The 26,900-nt window shown below is 33.5% G+C and overlaps 1 protein-coding gene and 1 long non-coding RNA gene across 11 annotated transcripts in view; both read right to left on the bottom strand.

Annotated features, from left to right (window-relative positions):
- Positions 1 to 3,034: 3,034 nt before the first annotated feature.
- Positions 3,035 to 26,900, bottom strand: part of LOC127726313 (inositol polyphosphate-4-phosphatase type I A-like) — a 71,239-nt gene continuing 47,373 nt past the window's right edge. For all 7 annotated transcript variants that reach the window (XM_052233638.1, XM_052233634.1, XM_052233635.1 and 4 more), the window contains 6 exons: positions 26,674 to 26,709; positions 25,640 to 25,780; positions 20,793 to 20,890; positions 20,133 to 20,242; positions 9,195 to 9,349; positions 3,035 to 4,694 (listed from right to left, as the gene is read on the bottom strand). In XM_052233638.1, the coding sequence (XP_052089598.1) occupies positions 4,562 to 4,694; positions 9,195 to 9,349; positions 20,133 to 20,242; positions 20,793 to 20,890; positions 25,640 to 25,780; positions 26,674 to 26,709 (673 nt within the window). In that variant the 3' untranslated portion in view covers positions 3,035 to 4,561. The remainder of the gene's footprint in view (positions 4,695 to 9,194; positions 9,350 to 20,132; positions 20,243 to 20,792; positions 20,891 to 25,639; positions 25,781 to 26,673; positions 26,710 to 26,900) is intronic.
- On the bottom strand, positions 5,592 to 7,042 carry LOC127726314 (uncharacterized). 4 transcript variants are annotated; one of them, XR_007993496.1, is made up of 3 exons: positions 6,106 to 6,262; positions 5,720 to 5,780; positions 5,592 to 5,655 (listed from the first exon to the last, which is right to left on the bottom strand). It is a non-coding gene; the product is annotated as an uncharacterized LOC127726314 (long non-coding RNA). The 4 variants fall into 4 exon arrangements; XR_007993494.1 differs by having other exon boundaries at positions 6,041 to 6,262; XR_007993495.1 differs by lacking the exon at positions 5,720 to 5,780 and adding an exon at positions 5,911 to 5,975 and having other exon boundaries at positions 5,592 to 5,651; positions 6,041 to 6,262.

Consider the following 26,900-nt stretch of genomic DNA (forward strand, 5'->3'; position numbering starts at 1 on the left):
CGATACTGTTGTCAGGTTATTAAAGATGGCTCTTTTTGGAATTAATATTGGCTCACACATAGGGTCTTTGCAATGGAAATACACATTTATTCTAAAACCAGCTGTTGGCATGATGCGGGTTATGTTCTTCTCGTATATTTTATGATGGTATGATACTAAACCCCTAATGGGAGGGATTGTGCTTGATTTTCATATGATGAAGACATAATCTTTAAATAAGTTTAATTGAGGTCTGGAGCTGGCATTTCAGTTACTGCTAGTAGTCCTTTGTTAATTTATATTGATCATTGTCATTTTGCTTAGTTTCTTCTGTTACCTATTCTAACATCGGACTCAGACTTCTTCTAAACTTAGTGTGACTGTGCGTATTGCTTTGAGTTTGTTTATTCTAAACTGGCTAGAGTTATAGGGGGAGGGTTGAGATCTCAAAAAACATGTTCAACTTTAACCGTGCTGCATTTTGGAGCCTGTCCCAAGTCAGCATCCTCTGGCCTTTGTTGGTCTTGTATGTTTTTAGCTCACCTGGCCCAAAGGGCCAAGTGAGCTTTTCTCACCACTTGGTGTCCGTTGTTGTCGTCATCCGTCGTCGTTAACTTTTTACATTTTGAACTTCTTCTAGGGAACCACTGAATGGAACGAATCCAAACATGGCATGAATGTTCCTTATGAGGTGCTGACCAAGTGTTGTTACTTTGAAGCAAATCCATTATCCAAGATGGCTGCCAGCGGGGGACTTTGTTTAACATAGGACCCTATGGACAATACATACAAATGTAATCTTTTAGAGAACCACTGAATGGAATGAAACCAAACATGGCATGAATGTTCCTTATGAGGTGCTGACCAAGTGTTGTTACTTTGAGGCTGATCCATCATCCAAGATGGCAGCCAGCGGGAGACTTCGTTCAACATAAGACAATGGACAATACATACAAATGTCTTCTTATAGAGAACCACTGAATGGAATGAAACCAAACATGCCATGATTGTTCCTTATGAGGTGGTGACCAAGTGTTGTTACTTTGCAGCCGATCCAGCATCCAAGATGGCAGCCAGCGGGGGACTTCGTTTAACATAGGACCCTATGGACAATACATACAAATGTCTTCTATTAGAGAACCACTGTAAGGAATGGAACCAAACATGGCATGAATGTTCCTTATGAGGTGCTGAACAAGAGTTGTTACTTTGAAGCCGATCCATCATCCACGATGGCCGCCAGCGGGGGACTTAGTTTAACATAGGACCCTATGGACAATACATACAAATGTCTTCTTTTAGAGAACCACTGAATGAAATGAAACCAAACATGGCATGAATGTTCCTTATGAGGTGCTAACCAAGATGGCCACCAGTGGGGTACTTCGTTTAACACAGGACCCTATGGACAATACATACGAATGTCTTCTTTTAGAGAACCACTGAATGGAATAAAACCAAACATAACATGAATGTTCCTTATGAGGTGCTGAACAAGTGTTGTTACTTTGTAGCAAATCCATCAACCAAGATGACTGCCAACGGGGAACTTAGTTTAACAAAGGACCCTATGGGAAATATATATAAATATCTTCTTCTAGAAAACTGCTTAATTGATTGAAACCAAAAATGGTATGAACGTTTTTTTTTGAGGTGCTGACCAAGTGTTGTTACTTTGTAGCTGATTTGTCATCTAAGATGACCGCCAGCAGGGGACTTAGTTTAACATAAGACATACAAACAAATGTCTTCTTTTAGAGAATCACTGAATGGAATGAAACCAAACATGACATGAATGTTCCTTATGAGTTGCTGACCAAGTGTTGTTACTTTGTAGCCAAATCATCATCCAAGATGGCCACCAGCAGGGGACTTAGTTTAACATAAGACCCTATGGGAAATACATACAAATGCTTCTTCTAGAGGTGCATTGAATGGAATGAAACCAAACATGGCATAAATGTTCCTTATGAGGTGCTGATGAAGTGTTGCTACTTTGTTGCTGATTTAGGGAGCTACCATTTGATTTTTATGGGGGAGGGGGGCTAGGATGAAATTTGAAAAAAAAGGCAGGACAGGAGCAACTTGGCAAAAAAAAAAGGCTGGATGATAATTTATGTAAAAAAAGTCAGGATAAAATATTAAAAAAAAAAAGGCAGGACCGAATAGAGTGAAAAATAAAAAGGCAGGACAAAATTTTTCATCCTAGCCCCCCCATAAAAATCAAATGGTAGCTCCCTTACTGTTCAAGATGGCCACCAGGATATTTTATTAAATTACAGGGCCAATATTAAACCAAATTTGGCCTCAATCATTATTAAGGTATCTGTTATGATTTTAATCTATTTTTACATGAGTTCCAAAACCAAAGTAGAATCAGGTGAGCAACACAGGCTCTTGAGAGCCTCTAGTTTCATTTTGGTTCATTTATATGTTTTGGAGTTTAATCTGATGTCCATTTTCGCTGAACTAGTATACATTTTTGTTTAGGGGCCAGCTGAAGCCCGCCTCCGGGTGCAGGATTTTCTCGCTGTGTTAAAGACCCATTGGTGGCCTTGGGCTGTTTTCTGCTCTTTGGTCGGGTTGCAGTCTCTTTGACACATTCCCTGTTTCCATTGTCAATTTTATTAATTTAGACTAAAAACTGAAAACAGACAAATATAAGTAACATATATAGAGAATATTATATGGCTTGATCAATATCACACTTGTATCAACCCTTCTAACACAGAGATCATATTGGTTGGGGATTAATAAAGACTTTATTTGACACTTAAAACATGTTTTTCATGTGACATGGCGTAACACAGATTTCTTTGGTCTGATGAAGCATGTGGAATCGTGACTGATATAGATATCATTATAAATTGCTAATACAGAACAAATTCCTTGGATTATATGGCACATAAAATTACTTGTACTTAATGCTAAGTATATAATATGATAAAAATATAATAAATACACTGCTTTCTGACTAAAATCTATGCATTACAATAAAGATTTTACAAAATAACCTCTAAATATACCATTAAGGATGTACTTAGGTGAAATTAATTGCAAGGTTATATATATATTGTTCCACATTGTTGTTCAAATACACCAAGAAAGTTAGAAGCTTTACAAAATTAAAGGTGGAATAAAGTATCTGCAAAAATATGTTGGTTTACATCTTATTGTTTGGCATTGAATAAAACAGAAGAATTAAAATGACAAAGTAATAATATAATCAAAGTACTGAAGTACTGAACATCGGATGACCGCAAGTTCTTGTGGATGGTCAAAAGCACTTGTCACAGAAAAAAATCACATCTCTATACCTGAAACTGAGGTTAATGTACAGAGAAATGTATTTTTCTGAGAAAAGTTCGTGCGTGGATGATGAATAAATGACAGGAAATTCAACCTCACCGTAATAACTATTATATTGTAGTGATACAAATCAGTATACACTGGTTTGTTGTTATATATTATATTAATATAACAGTTACATATATATATAATTTTCATCCATTTGTATATCATTCTATTATACTATTCTAATAATAGTGCAGTGCAAGTGCATGGTGGACACTCTTCTGTAAAAATTCGATTTTTCTAAAAGATTGGATATGAGTAGGCATTCATATTTTCCCGCAAAAACAATTACAGAGTTACCGGTCCTTGCCTGGATTCTTGAGATATTCTTCCGCATGCTTTAACACAATTTTTTTGGTACGTGTGCATAGATATTATCAATGATTTTTTACTTATATATATATATATATATATCTAACGACAAAACATTTTCATATTACTAATTTAATTATGATCTAAACAAAAATATTTTTATCAGTATTCATTGTATTTATGTATTTATAACAAACAATAAGGAATGTTAGTTTGCACTCGTTAATATCCGCGTATTTATCATGTTTATAGATCGGTGACAAACCCAAAACGAAAGTTACGTAATGGAAATCTAGGCGATAGCAATACATCAGAATGCCCTCACGGTCATCGCGATGTAAAAATTAATGTTTTTCAATAAATTCATGAGACATGTAGTTGTATGAAAATTTATCCCAGTCAATCTATCATGAAATGAAGGTCAGATTTTGAGTTTCAAGTTTAACCTATACAAAACATACAGTTTAAACTACCGGTATGGGCATTATACAACAACAGATATGTTACTGAAATACATGATCATAAAATTAAATAAATGTCTTTTAACTATATACAAATGGTTAACAACAGAATTATAATGAATATTCTGATTCTGTTAACAAATTAGTGGTATATATCTATAGCATCATTTTTGAACACTTAAAAGTTCTATTTGGCAGTGAGAACAACATCTGTTAACTTTGAACACTGTCATGGCTACAACTTGTGTCCATGATTTATCCTTGATCATTGTCACAGGTATAGTTTTGCTTCATATTTTATCCTTTAACATTGCCAGGTGCATTTTTTGTTAATATTCTCTCATTGAACATATCCCATCAACAAAATTTAGAAGTTGTAGCACTTTGGTTCATATCTTATTCTTGAACATTGCCGCATGTACCATTTGGAGGTCGGTAAAGTTTTGGTATATATTCTATCCCTGAACATTGCCATATGTACCATTTGGAGGTCGGTAAAGTTTTGGTACATAAAGTAACTGGAAACTGTTAAATGCATATTTTCTACATCCAATGTTTTTTAACGTGTTTTCTCTTCTAACTCCCTCACTGAAAAAAAAACATCTCTTAAATTATTTAAATCTACTTCTGTAAATATCAAGTCTTATAGCTCTAGTCACTTAATTTTAAAACTGCACAAATATAAAAATATTTTACAAATTCATATAATTACCGTCTTTTTATGATTTTATGACTTGACCATAGAGACATGCTAAGGTAGTATACAGACCTACCTTGTGAAGCAGTCTAAGACATGAGAAAATACATGGATGTTATTTTGGTAGTATAAAAACCTACCTTCTGAAGGAGTCTAAGACATGAGAAAATACATGGGATGTTATTTTGGTAGCATACAGACCTATCTTCTGAAGCAGTCTAAGCCATGAGAAAATACATGGGATGTTATTTTGGTAGCAAACAGACCAACCTTCTGAAGGAGTCTAAGACATGAGAAAATACATGGGATGTTATTTTGGTAGCATACAGACCAACCTTCTGAAGCAGTCTAAGACATGAGAAAATACATGGGATGTTATTTTGGTAGCATACAGACCAACCTTCTGAAGGAGTCTAAGACATGAGAAAATACATGGGATGTTATTTTGGTAGCATATATACAGACCTACCTTCTGAAGCAGTCTAAGACATGAGAAAATACATGGGACGTAATTTTGGTAGCATATATACAGACCTACCTTCTGAAGCAGTCTAAGACATGAGAAAATACATGGGATATTATTTTGGTAGCATACAGACCAACCTTCTGAAGGAGTCTAAGACATGAGAAAATACATGGGATGTTATTTTGGTAGCATACAGACCAACCTTCTGAAGCTGAGAAAATACATGGGATGTTATTTTGGTAGCATACAGACCAACCTTCTGAAGCAGTCTAAGACATGAGAAAATACATGGGATGTTATTTTGGTAGAATACAGACCTACCTTCTGAAGCAGTCTAAGACATGAGAAAATACATGGGATGTTATTTTGGTAGCATACAGACCTACCTTATGAAGCAGTCTAAGACATGAGAAAATACATGGGATGTTATTTTGGTAGTATACAGACTACCTTCTGAAGCAGTCTAAGACATGAGAAAATACATGGGATGTTATTTTGGTAGTATACAGACCTACCTTATGAAGCAGTCTAAGACATGAGAAAATACATGGGATGTTATTTTGGTAGCATACAGACCTACCTTCTGAAGCAGTCTAAGACATGAGAAAATACATGGGGTGTTATTTTGGTAGTATACAGACCTACCTTCTGAAGCAGTCTAAGACATGAGAAAATACATGGGATGTTATTTTGGTAGTATACAGACCTACCTTCTGAAGGAGTCTAAGACATGAGAAAATACATGGGATGTTATTTTGGTAGAATACAGACCTACCTTCTGAAGCAGTCTAAGACATGAGAAAATACATGGGATGTTATTTTGGTAGCATACAGACCTACCTTCTGAAGCAGTCTAAGACATGAGAAAATACATGGGATGTTATTTTGGTAGCATACAGACCTACCTTCTGAAGCAGTCTAAGACATGAGAAAATACATGGGATGTTATTTTGGTAGCATACAGACCTACCTTCTGAAGCAGTCTAAGACATGAGAAAAGACATGGGATGTTATTTGGGTAGCATACAGACCTACCTTCTGAAGCAGTCTAAGACATGAGAAAATACATGGGATGTTATTTTGGTAGCATACAGACCTACCTTCTGAAGCAGTCTAAGACATGAGAAAATACATGGGATGTTATTTTGGTAGTATACAGACCTACCTTCTGAAGCAGTCTAAGACATGAGAAAAGACATGGGATGTTATTTGGGTAGCATACAGACCTACCTTCTGAAGCAGTCTAAGACATGAGAAAATACATGGGATGTTATTTTGGTAGCATACAGACCTACCTTCTGAAGCAGTCTAAGACATGAGAAAATACATGGGATGTTATTTTGGTAGCATACAGACCTACCTTATGAAGCAGTCTAAGACATGAGAAAATACATGGGATGTTATTTTGGTAGTATACAGACCTACCTTCTGAAGCAGTCTAAGACATGAGAAAAGACATGGGATGTTATTTGGGTAGCATACAGACCTACCTTCTGAAGCAGTCTAAGACATGAGAAAATACATGGGATGTTATTTTGGTAGCATACAGACCTACCTTCTGAAGCAGTCTAAGACATGAGAAAATACATGGGATGTTATTTTGGTAGCATACAGACCTACCTTCTGAAGCAGTCTAAGACATGAGAAAAGACATGGGATGTTATTTGGGTAGCATACAGACCTACCTTCTGAAGCAGTCTAAGACATGAGAAAATACATGGGATGTTATTTTGGTAGTATACAGACCTACCTTCTGAAGCAGTCTAAGACATGAGAAAAGACATGGGATGTTATTTGGGTAGCATACAGAACCACCTACTTCAGTCTAAAGCCTCCATAAATACTGTAAATTCAGAAATTATTGAAAAGTTTTTATTAATACCAATAATGTGACTGTATAAGTATCGCAGTAATAATAAAAGAACAGAGTTCCAATGTCCTCCACGTTGCACATCCAAGGTACAAGGACAAATACTACCAAAATAAAACTTTTTATTAATATCTTAGAGAACTGAAGGCTTCAGAGCAAATATTTCCATTATAATTAAAATTTCCAAGGGGCATAACTCGTTAAAAATATTTGATTAGAACTTTATTTTTGAAAGTGTCAAAGACATTGCTGATATAAACCTATGATATAAGTTTCATAAAATTCAGGCCAGGATTGAACTTATGAGAGCATTAACAATGCAATTTTCTGTAAAATCAATATTTCTAAGGGGCATAACTCTTTTAAAAATAATTGATCGGCACTGATTTTCGAACTTGTAAAAGACATTGATGATATAAACCTATGATATAAATTTCATAAAAATCTGGCAAGATTTGTACATATCTGAGCGCTCATAAGGCAATTTTCCATATAATTAATATCTCTAAGGGGCATAACTCTTTTAAAATTTTTTGATCGGCACTGATTTTCGAACTCATCAAAGACATTGCTGATATAAACCTATGATTTAATTTTCATAAAATTCTGGCAAGAATTGTACACATGAGAGCACTAACAATGCATTTTTCAATATTATTAATGTTTCCAAGGGCATAACTCTTTTAAAAATAATTGATCAGCACTGATTTTCGAACTAGTCAAAGGCATTGCTGATATTAACCTATGATGTAAGTTTCATAAAAATCTGGCAAGAATTGAACACATGAGAGCGCTAGAAATGCATTTTTCCATATAATTAATGTTTCCAAGGGGCATAACTCTTTTCAAAATAATTGATCAGGCCTGATTTTCAAATTCCTCCAAGACATTGCTAATATGAACCTATGATATAAGTTTCATAAAAATCTGGCAAGAATTGAACAGATGAGAATGCAAAAGATGCAATTTTCCATATAATTAATGTTTCCAAGGAGCATAACTCTTTCAAAAATAATTGATCGGGACTGATTTTCGAACTTGTCCAAGACATTGCTGATATAAACCTATGATATAAGTTTCATAAAAATCTGGCAAGAATTGTACATAGAGAGCGCCAACAAGACCGCTCAGACGGACACCTGGTATTTCTATGTCCCCTGCAACCCGTTGCGCAGGGGACAACAACTCACATTATGATATCAGATACATATATCTGTATGCAGATTTCCATTCTTGAAAAATCACAATAGTAAATGCACCCAATAATTTCTGAATTTTATATACAGTCTGTGAGAATTTGATTAATGTTTTGTAGAATATAAACATATCTTTTGAAGCAATCTAAGTCCTGAGGGAACACATGGGATGTTAACTCATGTTCTTATAGTAAATAAACCTAGACTTCTGAAGCAATCTAAGTCCTGAGGGAACACATGGGCTTTTAACTCATGTTCTTATAGTGCATAAACCTACCTTCTGAAGCAATATAAGGGCCTGAGTGAACACATGGAATGTTAACTCATGTTCTTATAGTTAATAAACTTAGACTTCTGAAGCAATATAAGGGCCAAATTGAACACATGGGATGTTAACTCATGTTCTTATAGTGCATAAACCTACCTTCTGAAGCAATATAAGGGCCTGAGTGAACACATGGAATGTTAACTCATGTTCTTATAGTGTATAAACCTAGACTTTCTGAAGCAATCTAAGACCAAAGTGAACACATAGGATGCTGAATAATGTTCTTATTGTGTATAAACCTAGACCTTCTGAAGCAATCTAGGGCCTGGATGTACACATAGGATGTTAACTCATGTTCTTATAGTATATAAACCTACCTCCTGAAGCAACCCAGGGCCTGAGTGAACACATGGGATGTTAACTCATGTTCTTATAGTATATAAACCTACTTTCAGAAGCAATCTAAGGCCTGTGTGAACACATGGGATATTAACTCATGTTGTTATAGTATATAAACCTACCTTCTGAAGCAATCTAAGACATGAGTGAACATCCCATTTTAACTCATGTTCTTATAGTATATAAACCTACCTTCTGAAGCAATCTAAGGCCTGAGTGAACACATGGGATGCTAAATCATGTTCCTGTTGTAGTATATACACCTGTTCTAGTGTGATTGACATAGCTGTTCTATCTTTAGCACTTTTACAACTTGTGAATCTTATACCCTGTAACTTTCTTGTCAACTGAAAATAAGAAGGAAAAAACATTGGAGCAATTCCTAATAATATACTAGGTTTAACAAGTGGTTGTATTGAATAAATAAAATGCTTTGCAGAGCGCAGCCTGATAAGACTGCAGATGTCAAACCCTGAACAGTAGGGGCAAGTTTGGACACAATATTCAAATCTGAATTTGGATTGTGATCAAATTTTTCACATAAAATAGGTTTCTGACAAAAAATAAATGTGGTCAAAGATCTTAAAAATTTGAAATGGGACATTTAATTTACCTAGTATGTCTGATATCCAAAATCTAACAACATGGTTAGATTCAGCATATAAAAAAAAACACCAGAAATTTAATTTAGGTTGAAATCAAACAAAGATTAATTTTGGACCCTTTGGACCTCAATGTAGACCAATTTAAAAATGGGGCCCAATATCCAAAATAGTAATACAAGGTTAGAACCCCCAAAAACTTTGTAGCAAATCCATCAACCAAGATGACTGCCAACGGGGAACTTAGTTTAACAAAGGACCCTATGGAAAATATATACAAATGTCTTCTTCTAGAAAGCTGCTTAATTGATTGAAACCAAAAATGGTATGAACCAATTGTTGTTACTTTGTAGCTGATTTGTCATCCAAGATGGCTGCCAGCAGGGGACTTAGTTTAACATAAGACATACATACAAATGTCTTCTTATAGAGAACCACTGAATGGGATGAAACCAAACATGGCATGAATGTTCCTTATGAGGTGTCGACCAAGTGTTGTTACTTTGAAGCCGATCCATCATCCAAGATGGCCACCTGTATTACATTTCTTAACTTTTTTTAGGGGATGGGGGATGTCCGAAACTTGGGTTAATATAAAACATTATCCATCTAAGTACACAATAATATGTCTACCAGAGATGAACATTTAAAGTGGTATGTGAGGTAATCTATTCCACTGCCACTATAACAGTCTTTAAAGTCATATGAAACTTCAAATTTAAAAAAAAAGTTGAACATGTTTTATATACTTTGATGGCTAAGTCTTACTATAAAACATGTGTAAGTGAATTTTCATTTTCTTGTAAAGGAAATCCTTTATATTATCAAAATCTTCATTGATATACTGCTATTGAATTATTGTCTTCTCGTTCACTAATTCGCCGATATTTTTCTGTATACAGTGACCTTAACTAAGATCTCTCTTTAAAACTTCGGCCACCGCACAGTGCAAATGCAGGGGTAAAATCATGATGAAAGAATGTAAACAAACGTGCACTGGACGGTAAATAGTATTAACTGATTCTTAAAGAACAAATTGTGTCATAGATCAAATTTATTCGTTCAGTGTATGTTCACTTGTTTTTGTTAATATGTGCTTTTGATTGAGTTAAGCCATTTCAATTGATATTTTATAGTGTGTCTTTCTATGTTGTGATGTTACACTATTGTTTCAGGGTAGGGTGAATGTTGGCGCCTATTAAAACGTTTAAATCCACTGCATTTGTTTGCACCTGTCCTAAGTCAGGAACCTGATGTTCAGTGGTTGTCGTTTGTTGTTGTGGTTCATAAATGTTTCTCGTTTTTCATATAGATTAGACCGTTTGTTTTCCTATTTGAATGGTTTTACACTAATTAGTCATTTTTGGGGCCCTTTATAGCTTGCTGTTCGGTGTAAGCCAAGGCTCCGTGTTGAAGGCGGTACTTTGACCTATAATGGTTTACTTTTACAAATTGTGACTTGGATGGAAAGTTGCACTCATACCACATCTTCTTATATCTAAATATAATACAGCAATTCATTCATCAAATGTTATGGAAAAGTTTAATTAACAAATGGGAATGCATGGAAAATATAAAAGAAAACATATCATGGCTCATCAATTCGTCTATTTGTCATGTGTGCCACTTGCTCTGTGTTGATTTTTTATCAATATCACGATTCCGGTATACTTTGGCAACAAACTCGAAAGTTAATTAGCTTGCGTTCAACAATCACTGAATGAAACATAATTTGTCGAAAATACATAACAGATTCGTAATAAATATAAAAAAACTTGCATCCTGACTTAGTTTAGTATATATGCATGTATTGGTTCAATAAATTCGATAATATTAAAATTACAAGAAACTCGTTTCATATGACTTTAAGTGTTACATATCATTTCATAAGCTCAGGTGATTAACATATGAGCCTCGTCGGATAGAAATCCACCTTATGCAAGTGCACGTATACATGTACATATGTAAGACTTTGATTGATTTTAGAACATTCAAATACGAAACAAACGATGAAATTGGGTCGGTTTTGTAGGGTTCTTATATCAACTCAATTTTTAAACAGTTATAGACTTTGCATAGAAATTTTTTTGACCCGAAATAAGTTAACAGATGTATTGACATTTATTTGCATAAGGTCGATTTCTATCCGACGCAGCTCATATAATTACTTGTATAACAAGCACCTGCCGTATGTGTTAATACAAAAGTCAATATTTAAACCTAACTGACGCAAGCAATTTAAACACTAAATTTTGAAATCAACCGCATTTGTCGTACATTGAACATTATATATGTCTAGCTTGCTATTAGCACCTCAAGTAATTTGAATGGGATGGCCAAGCTTTATACTAATTATGTGTCATGGTATTAGCACTTCATGTTATATCGATGTGGGTCCAACTTCATGATACTGTAAATTCAGAATTTATTGCGTGCATTAATTATTGCGATTTTGTCCTTTTAGACTAAAATGCGATTTTAATTTTTGCGATATTGTGAAAAATCTTGTTCAATTCATATAAAAAATTTCAAAATGCAAGTTTAAATTATTGCGATTATAACCCTGTCGCGTTTTTCGCAAAAATAAAAACATCGCAATAATTTCTGAATTTACAGTCATTATATCTCTTGTTTAATCGCTATTAAAGTCATATATATATACTTGTTGCAAGGATTCTTCAAGACAACTACATCACTAACTTTAGACCAATCAAAATAATAGATTTGTAAAAAAAATTAATAACAAAGCTTCATTACAACTACATGTCTTGTTATAAGAACTTATAGTCATATAAATACTTGATAACCAAGGTACTTGTACATGTCTTGTTATAAGAACTTATAGTCATATAAATACTTGATAACCAAGGTACTTGTACATGTCTTGTTATAAGAACTTATAGTCATATAAATACTTGATAACCAAGGTACTTGTACATGTCTTGCTATCAGAAGGAATAGATTTATACAATCTCTGAAAATTTTTGTATGTGGCATGATTTATCTTTAATATTCACTATAAATCCATTAGTGAATGCTAATTGAATCACCTTCTTTAAATAAGGTCATTATTATTATTATTATTCAAATGCATCATATAAGGTCATAAAAAAAACTATCAATGAATGGTGACTAAATATAATTGCATCAAAGGGATTTCATAGGAAATATACCTATTTTGTTTCGTAGGAAGAAAATGAGTACAGTGACCACAATTTTTCTATTATTTTCTGAAAGCTCATCTCCTCAAAATTTATTTCAAAATTCTATTGCTTAGTTTTCTTTCTATTCACACAAATGTGGTTGTACAAATGTATTATCCTTACACCATCTGTCTATTTTACATAACCTGTAGCATGTACAAATGCTATATGCCCCATACTTTTTTTTTATTTTTGAAAAGAAGATGATAGAAGCTATGTTTTAGGAAAATATTAAAAAATTCTATCAATCACTCAAGAAGGAAACCATGATTTTTCATGTTTGCATAAGAATTTGCCCCTTATGTGACTAATCAATACAATGGCCAATTTCTCCTATTCACTCACAGGCTAAAGATCCTAATGTTTATAAAACCTAATGGGATTTGAATATTCACATGTTTCTGTACAACATTGTATCGAATGACATGATTACATCAGTAAAGTAATTTGTATCAGAAAAGTAATTCATAAATTATGTCTGATGGAAGTTTTTAAAAGAAAATGTCAATCATGAACCAACTATTTATTTTCTAATCCTAGCTTTGTGTTATTCAAGACTCATTGACATATCTTCAATAGTTCTGTAAGAGTTTAAAACTTAAAATGTATTCAAAAATTACTTTTTTTTTTAAAAGTTGAACAATAATGTTAAAAAAAAATTGTTTTATAGATTCTGTGTATTCCATATTCTACACATTATAATACATATAATTTTAAAATACTGCTTGCATACATACATAAACCCTATAATTGATTTATTGTTGATATGTCAATATTCTGACATTCATAAAAAAAAAATGAAAACACACATGTGTGTTTCTTTATTCTACATTGGCTAGAGGTATAGGGGGTCAGGGTTGAGATCTCACAAAACATGTTTAACCCCGCCGCATTTTTGCACCTGTCCCAAGTCAGGAGTCTCTGGCCTTTGTTAGTCTTGTATGTTTTTTTAATTTTAGTTCCTTTATATGTTTTGGAGTTTAGTGTGACGTCCATTTTCACTGAACCAGTACGCAATTTTATTTAGGGGCCAGCTGAGGACCACCTACGGGTGCGGGATTTTCCCGCTGCGTTGAAGACCCATTGGTGGTCTTCGGCTGTTATCTGCTCTTTGGTCGGGTTGTTGTCTCTTTGACATATTCCCCATTTCCATTCTCAATTTTATAGCTATTCCAAATGGCACGTGTATTCAATTAGCAAGTTCAATCCTATTAAACAGGCAAGGTGGTCTATATGTTAAGATATGGCATCCTTGCACAAGCCCATGTATTACATAATGGCACATATATGTCAACTAAATGGTACAAAATGGCATACATGTACAAGTCTTCCATAAATGACTATATTAATTACAAAAGCATCTCCCATTCAAAGCAGTCTTAAAAAAAAAAAAAAACAACCAATGAAATCTCGATCTCAATAATTAATAGCTTATTTATAAATTTTGCTGTGTACAGTTCTCTCTTCCCATTATTGCTTTCCAAATAATATCTAAAAGCTCTACAGATAAAAGAAGAATGTGTCAATGGGATACAGATGCCCCCCGCTTGTAAAGTTGGAGTGCAGAAACAGAAAATTTAGCAATTTTATCATATATAAAGGAACATAACTCGAGAACTGTGAAATTGATGACACCTAAATTCAAACTTGATTTGTGTTTGGTGGTAATTAGGGTTTTGTATAAGTTTCATAACATTTGGTTGAGCCAAACCAGGAAAAAAGCATCATTGTAGGGCAATTAATCCTAATCCTCATCTGCTTGGATGTACTCAAGTTTAGATCTTGACTTATTACAAATGCCAGATTTTTCTTTTATTTATTTTCTATTACAGTTTTTAATATATAAGACAATTATTTTCATTAAAACACTGTGTTTGAATGTTAAGTTTAGAAAATTGCTATGTTGGTTATAGTTCACAAACTTAATTCTAAACACACTAAGCATTATGCATGTCAAATTTAGTATCACAGATTAAGATCTTAAAAACAAAAATGCAAATTAGAGGTAACATTTAGGTGTAATTTAAGGGCAATAACTCAAATAAACATCCAATGGACAGTTTTGGCCAAGAGTCTTAACTGTAATGTAGATTTCTAATTGCTGTAATTTTTCTGTTTACAATTTTGTTTTTCTGTTAAAGTTTTGAGATATGAGAAGAATATAACAGTAAAAATTGGAAACATTTATTTCCAATGCAATAACTTCTATAAGTAGCCAATTCATGGCTGTATTCCCATTGGTTTTTTTATAGATCTGGTCCTGTTGATCATTTTCGCTGTACAGCTTTCAGCAGATCTATTATAAGTTTTCATGACAATAAATCATGGGCGATAATTCTTAAGAGGTGTGCATGTAACTTTTAATTTTGGTGAAAATAGAGGGCCAATCATAAACAATAAGTTGATGAAAAACCGACAAAACCATACATGATAAAACAAGAGTGCACACGCTGAAATGCATTGCATACTATATCTTGGTAGTCCTACATATAAAGTTTTACTACAAGTATCACATTAACATTTATGATTCAAGAAAATGAGGTCAAGGTCAGATCAACCAAGCTGGAAATATATGTACACCTTTAATACAATCATTCCATACACAGAATATAGACGACCTATTGCTTATAGTATAAAAGAAACAGACCAAACCATGGAAATTCTATATCGACCAATGAACCATGAAAATGAGGTCAAGGTCAGATGAACCCTGCCAGACAGACATGTACACATTAAAATCATTACATGCATCAAATATAGTTGACCTATTGCTTATAGTATCTAAGAAACAAAGATAACCAGGAAAACTGAACGTTGACCAAGGAACCATGAAAATGAGGTGAAGGTCAGATGATACCTGCCAAACAGACATATACACCTTACAATCATTCCATACACCAAATATAGTTGCTTAAAGTTTAAGAAAAACAGACCAAAACACAAAAACTTAACATAAGCAATGAACCATGAAAATGAGGTCAAGGTCAAATAAAACCTGCCAGACTGATATGTACATCGTAAAATATTCCATACACCAAATATAGTTGACCTAATGCATACAGTATTAGAAAAACAGACCAAAACACAAAAACTTAACATTGAGCAATGAACCTTGAAAAGGAGGTCAAGGTCAAATAAAACCTGCCAGACTGACATGTACATCATTAAATATTCCCATACACCAAATATAGTTGACCTACTGTATACAGTATTAGAAAAACAGACCAAAACACAAAAACTTAACATTGAGCAATGAACTGTGAAAATGAAGTCAAGGTCAGATGATACCTGCCAGACAGACATATACACCTTACAATCATTCCATACACCAAATCTAGTTGACCTATTGCTTAAAGTGTAAGAAAAACAGACCAAAACACAAAAACTTAACATAAGCAATGAACCATGAAAATGAGGTCAAGGTCAATAAAAAACCTGCCAGACTGACATGTACATGGTAAAATATTTCTATACACCAATTATAGTTGTCTTACTACATACAGTATTAAAAAAACAGACCAAAACACAAAAACTTAACATTGAGCAATGAACCGTGAAAATGAGGTAAAGGTCAAATAAACCTGCCAGACTGACATGTACATCATAAAATATTTCCATACACCAAATATAGTTGACCTACTGCATACAGTATAAGAAAAACAGACCGAAACACAAAAACTTAACATTGAGCAATTAACCGTGAAAATGAGGTCAAGGTCAAATAAAACCTGCCAGACTGACATGTACATCATAAAATATTTCCATACACCAAATATGGTTAACCTATTGCATACAGTATTAGAAAAACAGACCAAAACACAAAAACTAAACTATTACCACTGAACCATGAAAATGAGGTCAAGGTCAGATGATGTTCAACATGTACACCTTTCAATCATTACATACACCAAATATAGTAGACCTATTGCTTATAGTATGTGAGATATGGGTTTGACCACGAAAACTTAACCTTGTTCACTGATCCATGAAATGAGGTCGAGGTCAAGTGAAAACTGTCTGACAGGCATGAGGACCTTGCAAGGTACGCACATACCAAATATAGTTATCCCATTACTCATAATAAGAGAGAAATTAACATTACAAAAAATATAAACTTTTTTTTAAGTAGTCACTGAACCATGAAAATGAGGTCAAGGACAATGGACATATGACAGGCGGAAACTTCATATCATAAGGCATCTATATATATAAAGTATGAAGCATCCAGGTCTTCTACCTTCTGAAATATTAAGCTTTTAAGAAGTTAGTAAATGCTGCCACCGCTTGGTTAACTATCCCTATGTCGAGCTTTCTGCGACAAAAGTCGCAGGCTCGACAAAAATAAGGAGAACAATGACAAAAAGCCAAACAATAGTCTATAAAATACTTCATAGAAAACACTTCACTGAGCAACACAAATCCTGAAAGTGATCTATAATACCTAAGGCTCTGACATTTGATTATAAAGGCGTTTCACCTGCTGTGTGTTAAAATAAAATAATTTTTGTGACATATAGATTTTAAAATTCTAAACTTTCAATGACGTCAATGAAATCATGAATGAGATATAAAGTTTGTACTTATGCTGAACCTTTAAAATTTAATTCAATTGTTTTATAACTGACATTTTATTGTCAAGGTATTTCATGGTACAATTATTAAACACTTAATTAATTCAATTGTTTCATAACCAACTTTTTTGTTGTTGTAAATAAATAGCACCTGCCATGTGCCAAAATCACAAATTTTTAGGGACTTTTATTCAAAACATTTTTTTTCATTTTGTTATTAAACATCAGAATTTGATACTGTGGATAACATCAATGACATCAGAATTGAATACTGTGGATTCAGAAATGATTGTGTACATCATTATTGGTATTGTTGAACAATGGACACTAATGTGAGATTGATTATTGGGATTTCAGGAAATAGTTCATACAAATAATGCTATCAAAATTTAAAAAGCAAGGTTTTATTTTTGTGACACCTGTCTCGTCCCAATTTTCGCTATAATAAAAACATCACAGAAAATTTCTGAATTTACAGTGTGTAAACAGGGGCTGATCCAGGATTTTAGGTTAGGGGGGCCCAAAATTAAATTTTTCGCTGAGTGGACAGGGCGAAAAAATTTTTGAGGCAAAATCATCAAAATATTCTTTATTAAGCTGAGGACAACCCATGCTTTGCAAATTTTAGGGAGGTGGAGGGGGGTGGGGGTTGCACTCCCTCCACGCCGCCGCCTGAATCTGCCCCTGGTAAATAATTGAATTATGGTTAACCTTATCTCTATTATAATGATATGTAGTTGTATGATTGTTATATTCAGTTCAAAGGTTATCACTATGAAATTAAAATCTGTAAATTCAAATGAATAAAAAGTAAAATAACAAAAATACCAAATTCCAAGGGAAATTAAAAACGGAAAGACCCTTAACAAATGGCAAAAATCTAAGTTTGTTAAGTGCACATGTTCATACATCTATGCAATGAATTCACACATACCGGTTTATAATTTTCAGTCAGTCATATATAATTCTAGAATACACATCTAACAACTTTTTTTAAATTTGTGGACTATATAACCACAGGCAAAACAATATTTTTTTATGTAAAGGTAATGACTCACTTCTTTATATCTAGTTATTTATTTGTGTTAAGAGTCAAAATAAAATTCTTATATAAGTGAAAAAGTCAAGGTTGTTCTATGATTGTTTGTGGCAAAATTCAAACAAGAATCATTTAAAGCTCATAAATCAAAGTAGCTCAGAGAGAAATCTGTAAATCATATTGGTTCAATTCTCAAAAACTTGCACACAGTATAGGTGAATAAAAGTATTAGGGAGACATCTAGTTGGCATATTCTACTATATATGAGCCTTTAAATAGGAAAACTTCAATCAATTAAGTTCCTTTACTCCTGAAAATGCTTCAAACATTCTTTTTGTTTTTAGTTCCTTTAATTCAAATGGTCAAAGATTTCAAGTACTTAATTAACACAATAACAGGGATAAAAAGGAAGATTAAATGTTATCCTCCCAGAAAATGGTCATGACCTATATTTTCAATTTCATTAGTCCACAGGTATGTGTAAGTATGTGTTTTTTAAGTATAATTCTAATTTGAAAGTAATAAATCCTTTTTTGAATTCTCTTTTTATCATTATTCTAGGAAACATTGACATAATACACTGACTTCATGTTTAATTTCATCATCCAGCTAAGGAAGGAAATCTGGGGTGTTCCAAAACCATTCCTATTCCAATAATTTTGTGAAAAAAAAACTCATTTAAACAGGTTATTAAATTGAGGCAATGGTACTTCCTCCATTAGACAACTTAATTGGCCCCAGAACAGTTATTTCGTAGTGCATTTCTTTTAGACAATAAATTCAAATTAAAAAAAATCGCACCTGCTCTATCTCAAAAAGATTTTTACAGTGTAGTGTACTACTTTAGGGGCAAAAAATATATAAATTATAGAAAATTTGGATGATTATTTTTGATGTTTAAATAGAACAATTTCAACTATCAAGATTTGGGCATAAAAAATTTAAATATTGCAAAAGTTTGCTTTTATATAATGTATTATGTATTAAAAGCAACTGAACACTTATTTGATTTATCAGATTTATTACAATGATTCAAAAGTCAAATCTATATGAACCCGTGCCTGAAAATGTATGATGGACCTCAACCTTTATGTATAAAGCTCTTCACATTTCATGTGAATGAAACTGGCCGTTCAACCAGGACCATAAATACAACACATTTTGCACATTTTTTCTGTGAAAATCTACTTTTCTCTAGATTCAGATTTCACAAATGAATAATGCAGCTTGAATTAAGCATAGAAACACAAATATCAAAACATAAAAACCTGTCAGATAGAAATTCAGCATGTCTCTTAGGCATAACAATGGAAACTGCTTTAAAATGCTTATTTTAGCCGTACAATGGCAAAATGGGACATTTTTACAGAATTTCTATCAAATAAAGATGTAAATCCGTTTGACAAATTGAAACCAGCAAACCATTCAGGGAAGTTGCCAAAGTACAGAATCTACATTTACTGAATTCATCTCTTAGGCCCGAGAACACAATAATTTCGTAGTGCATTTCTTCAAGACAATAAATTCAAATTAAAAATATTTTTTTAACATTTAATAAATTTGGAAATTGTATGAAAAAAATTTGCAAGTTATACACTGTCCACCCTAGGGACTATATATGTAGACAACGAAAATCAAAAGACGATAACTGTGTCCTCGGACCAATTAATTGATTTAAACTCTCGGAAGCATAATGGATGCACAATACTGCTTACCTCTGATGCCAGTTTTAAAACCTCGGTATTTTTACTTTTCTTTGCCATCACTTGATACTGCAATCTTTTCATTAAATCTCCAACTGTACCAAGACCTGTTTTACCATCATCTGGAGAAACATAAAACAAGAAGTGCACAAGGAAATAAAGATACTGAGAGAGTTCGACAGGAAACCAGTCACTTGTTTAGGTGAACCTGTTGATTAAAATCTCATTTCTATATTGTAAATTATGCTTTGGGAAACATCAAATATCATTTGGGTCAAACTAGAGGCTTCTAATAGCCTGAAAAACTCACCTGCCAAATCTTATTGCTCTAGAGGAGGTAAATTCTGATAAATTCAGCTACACATAGTTCAATTTCCTCAACTCATTTTACGAGCAGAAAAAAAAAACCAAAATAAATAGCTTGGTTTTAAATTTGAAAATTGAACTGTCTTGATTGGAGAAATATGGTATCACACTTGATCCGGTAGTAGAGTTTATATATAATCTCTATATCTTTAAGCTATATATACCTAGGTCTCCTATTTTAGATATTTCTCTAAATATCTGTATAATATACCTTATTCAACTAAGCTATATATACCTGGGTCTCCTATTTTAGATATTTCTCTATATATCTGTATAATATACCTTATCTAACTAAGCTATATATACCTGGGTCTCCTATTTTAGACTGGTATTTCTCTATATATCTGTATAATATTCCATAGTTATCAAAATTTAACTTCTCTTGTAATGATGTGTCACCAAATCTGAAACATATAAGAATTAATCTGTAATCATTTACAGAGATCCTAGCTAAGACAGCATAAGAGATTAGCCTACTGTGTAATCATTTACAAAGATCCTAGCTAAGACAACATCAGAGATTAGCCTACTGTGTAATCATTTACAAAGATCCTAGCTAAGACAGCATCAGAGATTAACCTACTGTGTAATCATTTACAAAGATCCTAGCTAAGACAGCATCAGAGATTAACCTACTGTGTAATCATTTACAAAGATCCTAGCTAAGACAGCATCAGAGATTAACCTACTATGTTATCATTTACAAAGATCCTAGCTAAGACAGCACCAGAGATTAACCTACTGTGTAATCATTTACAAAGATCCTAGCTAAGACAGCATTTTAATGTTTGATGACTTGTCAGCTTGTTCTAAATAACTAGAAATACCTCCTGTAATGTCAAAATTATTATTGAAAATCTTCATTAATGGACACATGGTATTTCTCAATCTATAGTTTTATTAAAATGTTACATAACTAAACAAACTTTTCTCTGTGATGGTAAATACAAAGAACCAATCTATTTAAATCAAATGCTTTTAAGAAACATTCATCATTAGAGCTTAGACGATATGTTTTATTTACTTCAGTTTAGAAGTGTGAAAATTCAAAACCATAAGTAAAGGAAAAACAGACTACTTCATAAATACCTAGGGGGCAGGAAAAACAGACTACTTCATAGATACCTAGGGGGCAGGAAAAACAGACTACTTCATAGACACCTAGGGGGCAGGAAAAACAGACTACTTCATAGACACCTAGGGGGCAGGAAAAACAGACTACTTCATAGACACCTAGGGGGCAGGAAAAACAGACTACTTCATAGACACCTAGGGGGCAGGAAAAACAGACTACTTCATAGACACCTAGGGGGCAGGAAAAACAGACTACTTCATAGACACCTAGGGGGCAGGAAAAACAGACTACTTCATAGACACGTAGGGGGCAGGAAAAACAGACTACTTCATAGATACCTAGGGGGCAGGAAAAACAGACTACTTCATAGATACCTAGGGGGCAGGAAAAACAGACTACTTCATAGACACCTAGGGGGCAGGAAAAACAGACTACTTCATAGACACCTAGGGGGCAGGAAAAACAGACTACTTCATAGATACCTAGGGGGCAGGAAAAACAGACTACTTCATAGATACCTAGGGGGCAGGAAAAACAGACTACTTCATAGATACCTAGGGGGCAGGAAAAACAGACTACTTCATAGACACCTAGGGGGCAGGAAAAACAGACTACTTCATAGACACGTAGGGGGCAGGAAAAACAGACTACTTCATAGATACCTAGGGGGCAGGAAAAACAGACTACTTCATAGACACGTAGGGGGCAGGAAAAACAGACTACTTCATAGACACCTAGGGGGCAGGAAAAACAGACTACTTCATAGACACCTAGGGGGCAGGAAAAACAGACTACTTCATAGATACCTAGGGGGCAGGAAAAACAGACTACTTCATAGATACCTAGGGGGCAGGAAAAACAGACTACTTCATAGATACCTAGGGGGCAGGAAAAACAGACTACTTCATAGATACCTAGGGGGCAGGAAAAACAGACTACTTCATAGACACCTAGGGGGCAGGGCCTCGAAATAGCCATCAAACTGATATGTATTGATAGTAATGCAACTTTATAGAAAATGTCATTGATCTATCACAAGTAGTTCCTATCAAACTGACTTAAGCAGAAAACTTAACAATTGTTGACGCATCCTCCCCAGCGGCCTCCAGAAAAGCAATACCTAAGTCTCGCTACTTTCGTCGCAGTTGAGACAACTAGGAAATTAGGAAAAAAGAAATCATTTAAGTGCAATAACTCCTAAAAAAAAAGAAAGAAAAAAACATGTTACAAATTTAATGCATCCGAAGCGCTTTTCTGGATTTACCTTCATCAGGAACGCTCAAAGCCGAATATTTGAAAGCCAAGGATGTATAAGGACCGAAAACTTTGAAGAGTTTTAAACCAAAAAGGACCTAAAAAGAAATAGCCAAATCCATCCAAGGTCAACTTTGCCTGAGGGAGTTGAAACCTTAGTTTCTGTATAATTTCACAATTTATAAATGGGCAATTTAAGATACTTTGTTATAAATCATGTCAGTACCGAAGTACTGACTACTGAGCTGATAATACCCTCAGGGACTGATAGTCCACCAGCAGAGGTATCGAGGAGTCATCTGATAAGTTTGATGAAAATGGTCAGTACAAACATCTTGACATTGGAAGTATATTTGCCCTGTTGTTTTTTCCTTTTCTATTATATTTGCTCTGTTGTTTTTCCCTTTCTATTATGGTTTTCAAGATATTAGACAGTTAATGCATTTTACCCTTTTGTTCATTTTTTAGTCAGGGCAGCCATGTTGGATGATTGGCAAGGCATAAAACATACTTGATACTACACATCATTAGGATCATTGAGTTTAAGTTTAGTCTAAGTTGGTCAAGTTGGATTTTTAAGAAGACTTTTGTAAAATTTTACAACAATGATGGATGCAAAAGCTCAAATGATCCATTTGGCCTAGTGAGCTAAAAACAATCACATAATTTCAACTGAACTGAACTATTTGATTGTTTAAATGCCTACCAATTAAATGTTATATACCATAAAAATAACTGTGTTGTTTAGCTTATGTAAGCTTGTCATTTGGGTTCTTTAAATTACGTGTAAATGTATATTTGAGAGATTGATCTGTTTTAGCACATAATTACTTCATACGAATTGATTGTATATCTCCAATCTGAAAAAAAAACCCAGTTATGTAACAGTAAGTCCAATCTCCAATTAACTAGTAGACTTGGCAGAATACATGCATAATACCATACACGTGTAAGATATATCTCTGTCAGAAGTGTCACATTCATTTGTAAGACATAATAGTGTCCTGTGAAAAGTGTCCACCTGGACAGTTTTTCATAGAATTTTGGTATTTAATAATGTCCATTGCCATGAAATATTGTCCCTCAAGTGGACAGATAATTACTGCAAAAGTTATGAAATAGTGTCCACCCACAGGACAATTTTTCATAGTAGCTGCTATTAAATTGTGTCCTCATAGCGAAGTAATACAAATGTCATTAAAAAGTTTATTATATTTGATTTTTGATAAAATTTGAACGATTGATTAGAAATTGATTAATATAAACAAACAAATAATGGATGGAAGTGAATATAGAGATATTTTTAAAGTTCTAAGATACCAAGCTAATGCTAATGACAATGAAAGAAAAACAATAAGAAGAAGGTGTGTTAAGTATAAAATCAAATGTGAAGAACTTTACTATATTTATTATGAGAAGAAGGCAAAAGAAAATATAGAATTTTGGTATTAAATATTGTCTCCTAAGTGGACAGCATTGTATAGAAACAGTTATGAAATATGGTCCACCTACAGGACAATTTTTCGTAATAATTGTAATTAAATTGTGTCCTCCAAGGAAAATAATACTGAACAACATCTGTTACTTGTTTGAATTTAAATCATTATATACATGTATATATATATATATAAAAATCTTAATAAGAAGATCAGGATGGTATGAGTGCCAATGAGACAACTCTCTGTCAAAGTAACAATTTGTATTAAAGTTCGCAATTATAAGTTAAAATACGTCTAGTAATAACTAAGCAATGGATATCATTTAATACTTTAATCACATCAAAAAAGTCCTAGCAGACATAATGTCCTGTGAAAAAATGTCCACCTGGACAGAAATACAGTATTAAATATTGTGCATGTTCATGGACATTTTTTCATACCTGAGGACATATTTTCATAGGAAATTGTGTCCAGGACACATTTAAATAAGTAAATATTGTCCATGGACAGTATTTACTATGAAATTATGTCCAGTGGACATTATTTCATGGGGGACATTATTTAATCCTACACATTATCATACAAATTGCACATGTAACATTCACACAGGCAATTGAAACAATGAAACAGCGGAGTGAAAATTACAGAAATTAAATATCTGAAATACTCAAGTCATAACAAGTGAAACTGTTAGCTAATGCTCCCTGATGATACCCCCGCTCAAATATTTCGGTAAACAGGAAGTTGTTAAGTGATGAATTTGAAAAAAAATCACACGGTAAAGCTGACTTATATAAATCCTGAAACCAAATTTCAGAAATCCTTATGATGTAGTTCCTGAGAAAGCTGCGACAATAAATATTCATGGGACGGATGGACGGACTGACGGATGGACGGATGGATGGATGGACCGATGGATGGACGGACAGACAGAGGTAAAACAGTATACCCCCACTTTTTTAAAGCGGGGGTATAATTATTCAAACAACTTCTGATAAAAAAAGAAGAAAAACCCAGCATTTTATGTAATATCAATTAAGAGTAAAGTTTTGCTTACACTTCTATATAAAGATCAGAAATGTCTGTGTGCATTTACTACTCAGATTGTTGAACAACAATTTGCGAAAATGCTGCATACAAATAATGGTAAATTTGTCTGTTTCCAGATTATCAATTGATAGCATAAAGCCAGCTAATTCTAGCCTAAACCTAAAGACAGCTAATTCTAGCCTAAACCTAAAGGAGATCAAACAAGAAATAAAGGTGCACAATAAGTATCAGTTCCTTTATGAACAGACTGTGAATCTTCCCAAAGTTTTCAATGAACCATCTAAATTTAAAGGTGATGACTATTGGGTCAGCTTGACTGCAGGGAATATAATTACCTCTCAGCTACAGTAGCTTGCTCATTTATACCAATATTGAAGAATACAGGTGTAATGTTTATATGTTTTCCTTTCTGCAGGGGGTCAGGTAATCTCTCGAACAACTCTGCCTTCACTGGCACAGTAACAATTAAACCATGTCTGAAAAATATATAAAGAATATAACATTGACAGTGACATTTATATATTATCACATAATTGTTTCGAACACATTGGGTTTTGCATACTTTTGCATACTAGTATGTAAAAACTATAGAATTGCCCTAGTCAAATCTGCCTGGGGTAAATGACCTGTATTTTGCCATATTCTCAATGCGTCGTCAGCATTCTTAACAACATTGGTGAACCAGGAAGATGCTTGTTTTGCAATATTGAGCAAAACTAAACAGCAAAATTTGTTAAACAAATACAGAAAGTTAAAAAATGGGTTTTTGTCATTGTTGAAGGCCGTACGGTGATCTATAAATGCTTAAATTCATTTCATTTGAACTCCAGTGGATAGTTGTCTCATTGTCAATCATACCACATCTTCTTATTTTCATAGTTAAAGAAAAACTTTTAAAGCATTTGTTAAATATGTGGTAAATGATTTTAACATGTCTTTATCCATATTGGTCCACATTTGTGCCCTATACTTGCACCATGGGCTGATGAAGGAGTCTTGTGATTATACCAGGGATGATATTGATGATATTACATGGTAGTTTCCATAATAGCCCTGGTATCATCCTGATACTCCTATAAAGATCGTGGGCTTAAAGCCAAGGGTTGATATGGGATGAGGGATGATACAAGTCATACAAGCATGCAAGATTTCAATCTAGGTCTTATGAAGGGTGATACAGTTTATTTACCAAACTTATTGAATCAACAACAGAAGATGCTACCTATTTATGATGATTGGAGAATTAACTTATTACACAACAGGATGATGATATCAAGTCACTGATATGATATCACCTGCAAGTCCTACATAGCAGCAGTATATGACATGGTTTGACTAGAAATTCTTTATATCATAACTTCATACATACCTTTGAAAATCTGGATTGGAACCATATTTTAATTTTCTGAAATTAAACAATTAGATTATTATTTAGCAGGATATCAAAACATTATAATTTTCTTAACACTCCAATGTTGTATGTTATTAAATCTTTTTTCATTAGTGAGTATCAAAGCAACCAAACAGTTTATACATATATAACAAGAATGTGTCAATAGTACATGGATGCCCCACTCGCACTATCATTTTCTATGT

Source organism: Mytilus californianus, unplaced genomic scaffold (genome assembly GCF_021869535.1).
Source record: "Mytilus californianus isolate M0D057914Y unplaced genomic scaffold, xbMytCali1.0.p SCAF_17, whole genome shotgun sequence".
Taxonomy (NCBI): domain Eukaryota; kingdom Metazoa; phylum Mollusca; class Bivalvia; order Mytilida; family Mytilidae; genus Mytilus; species Mytilus californianus.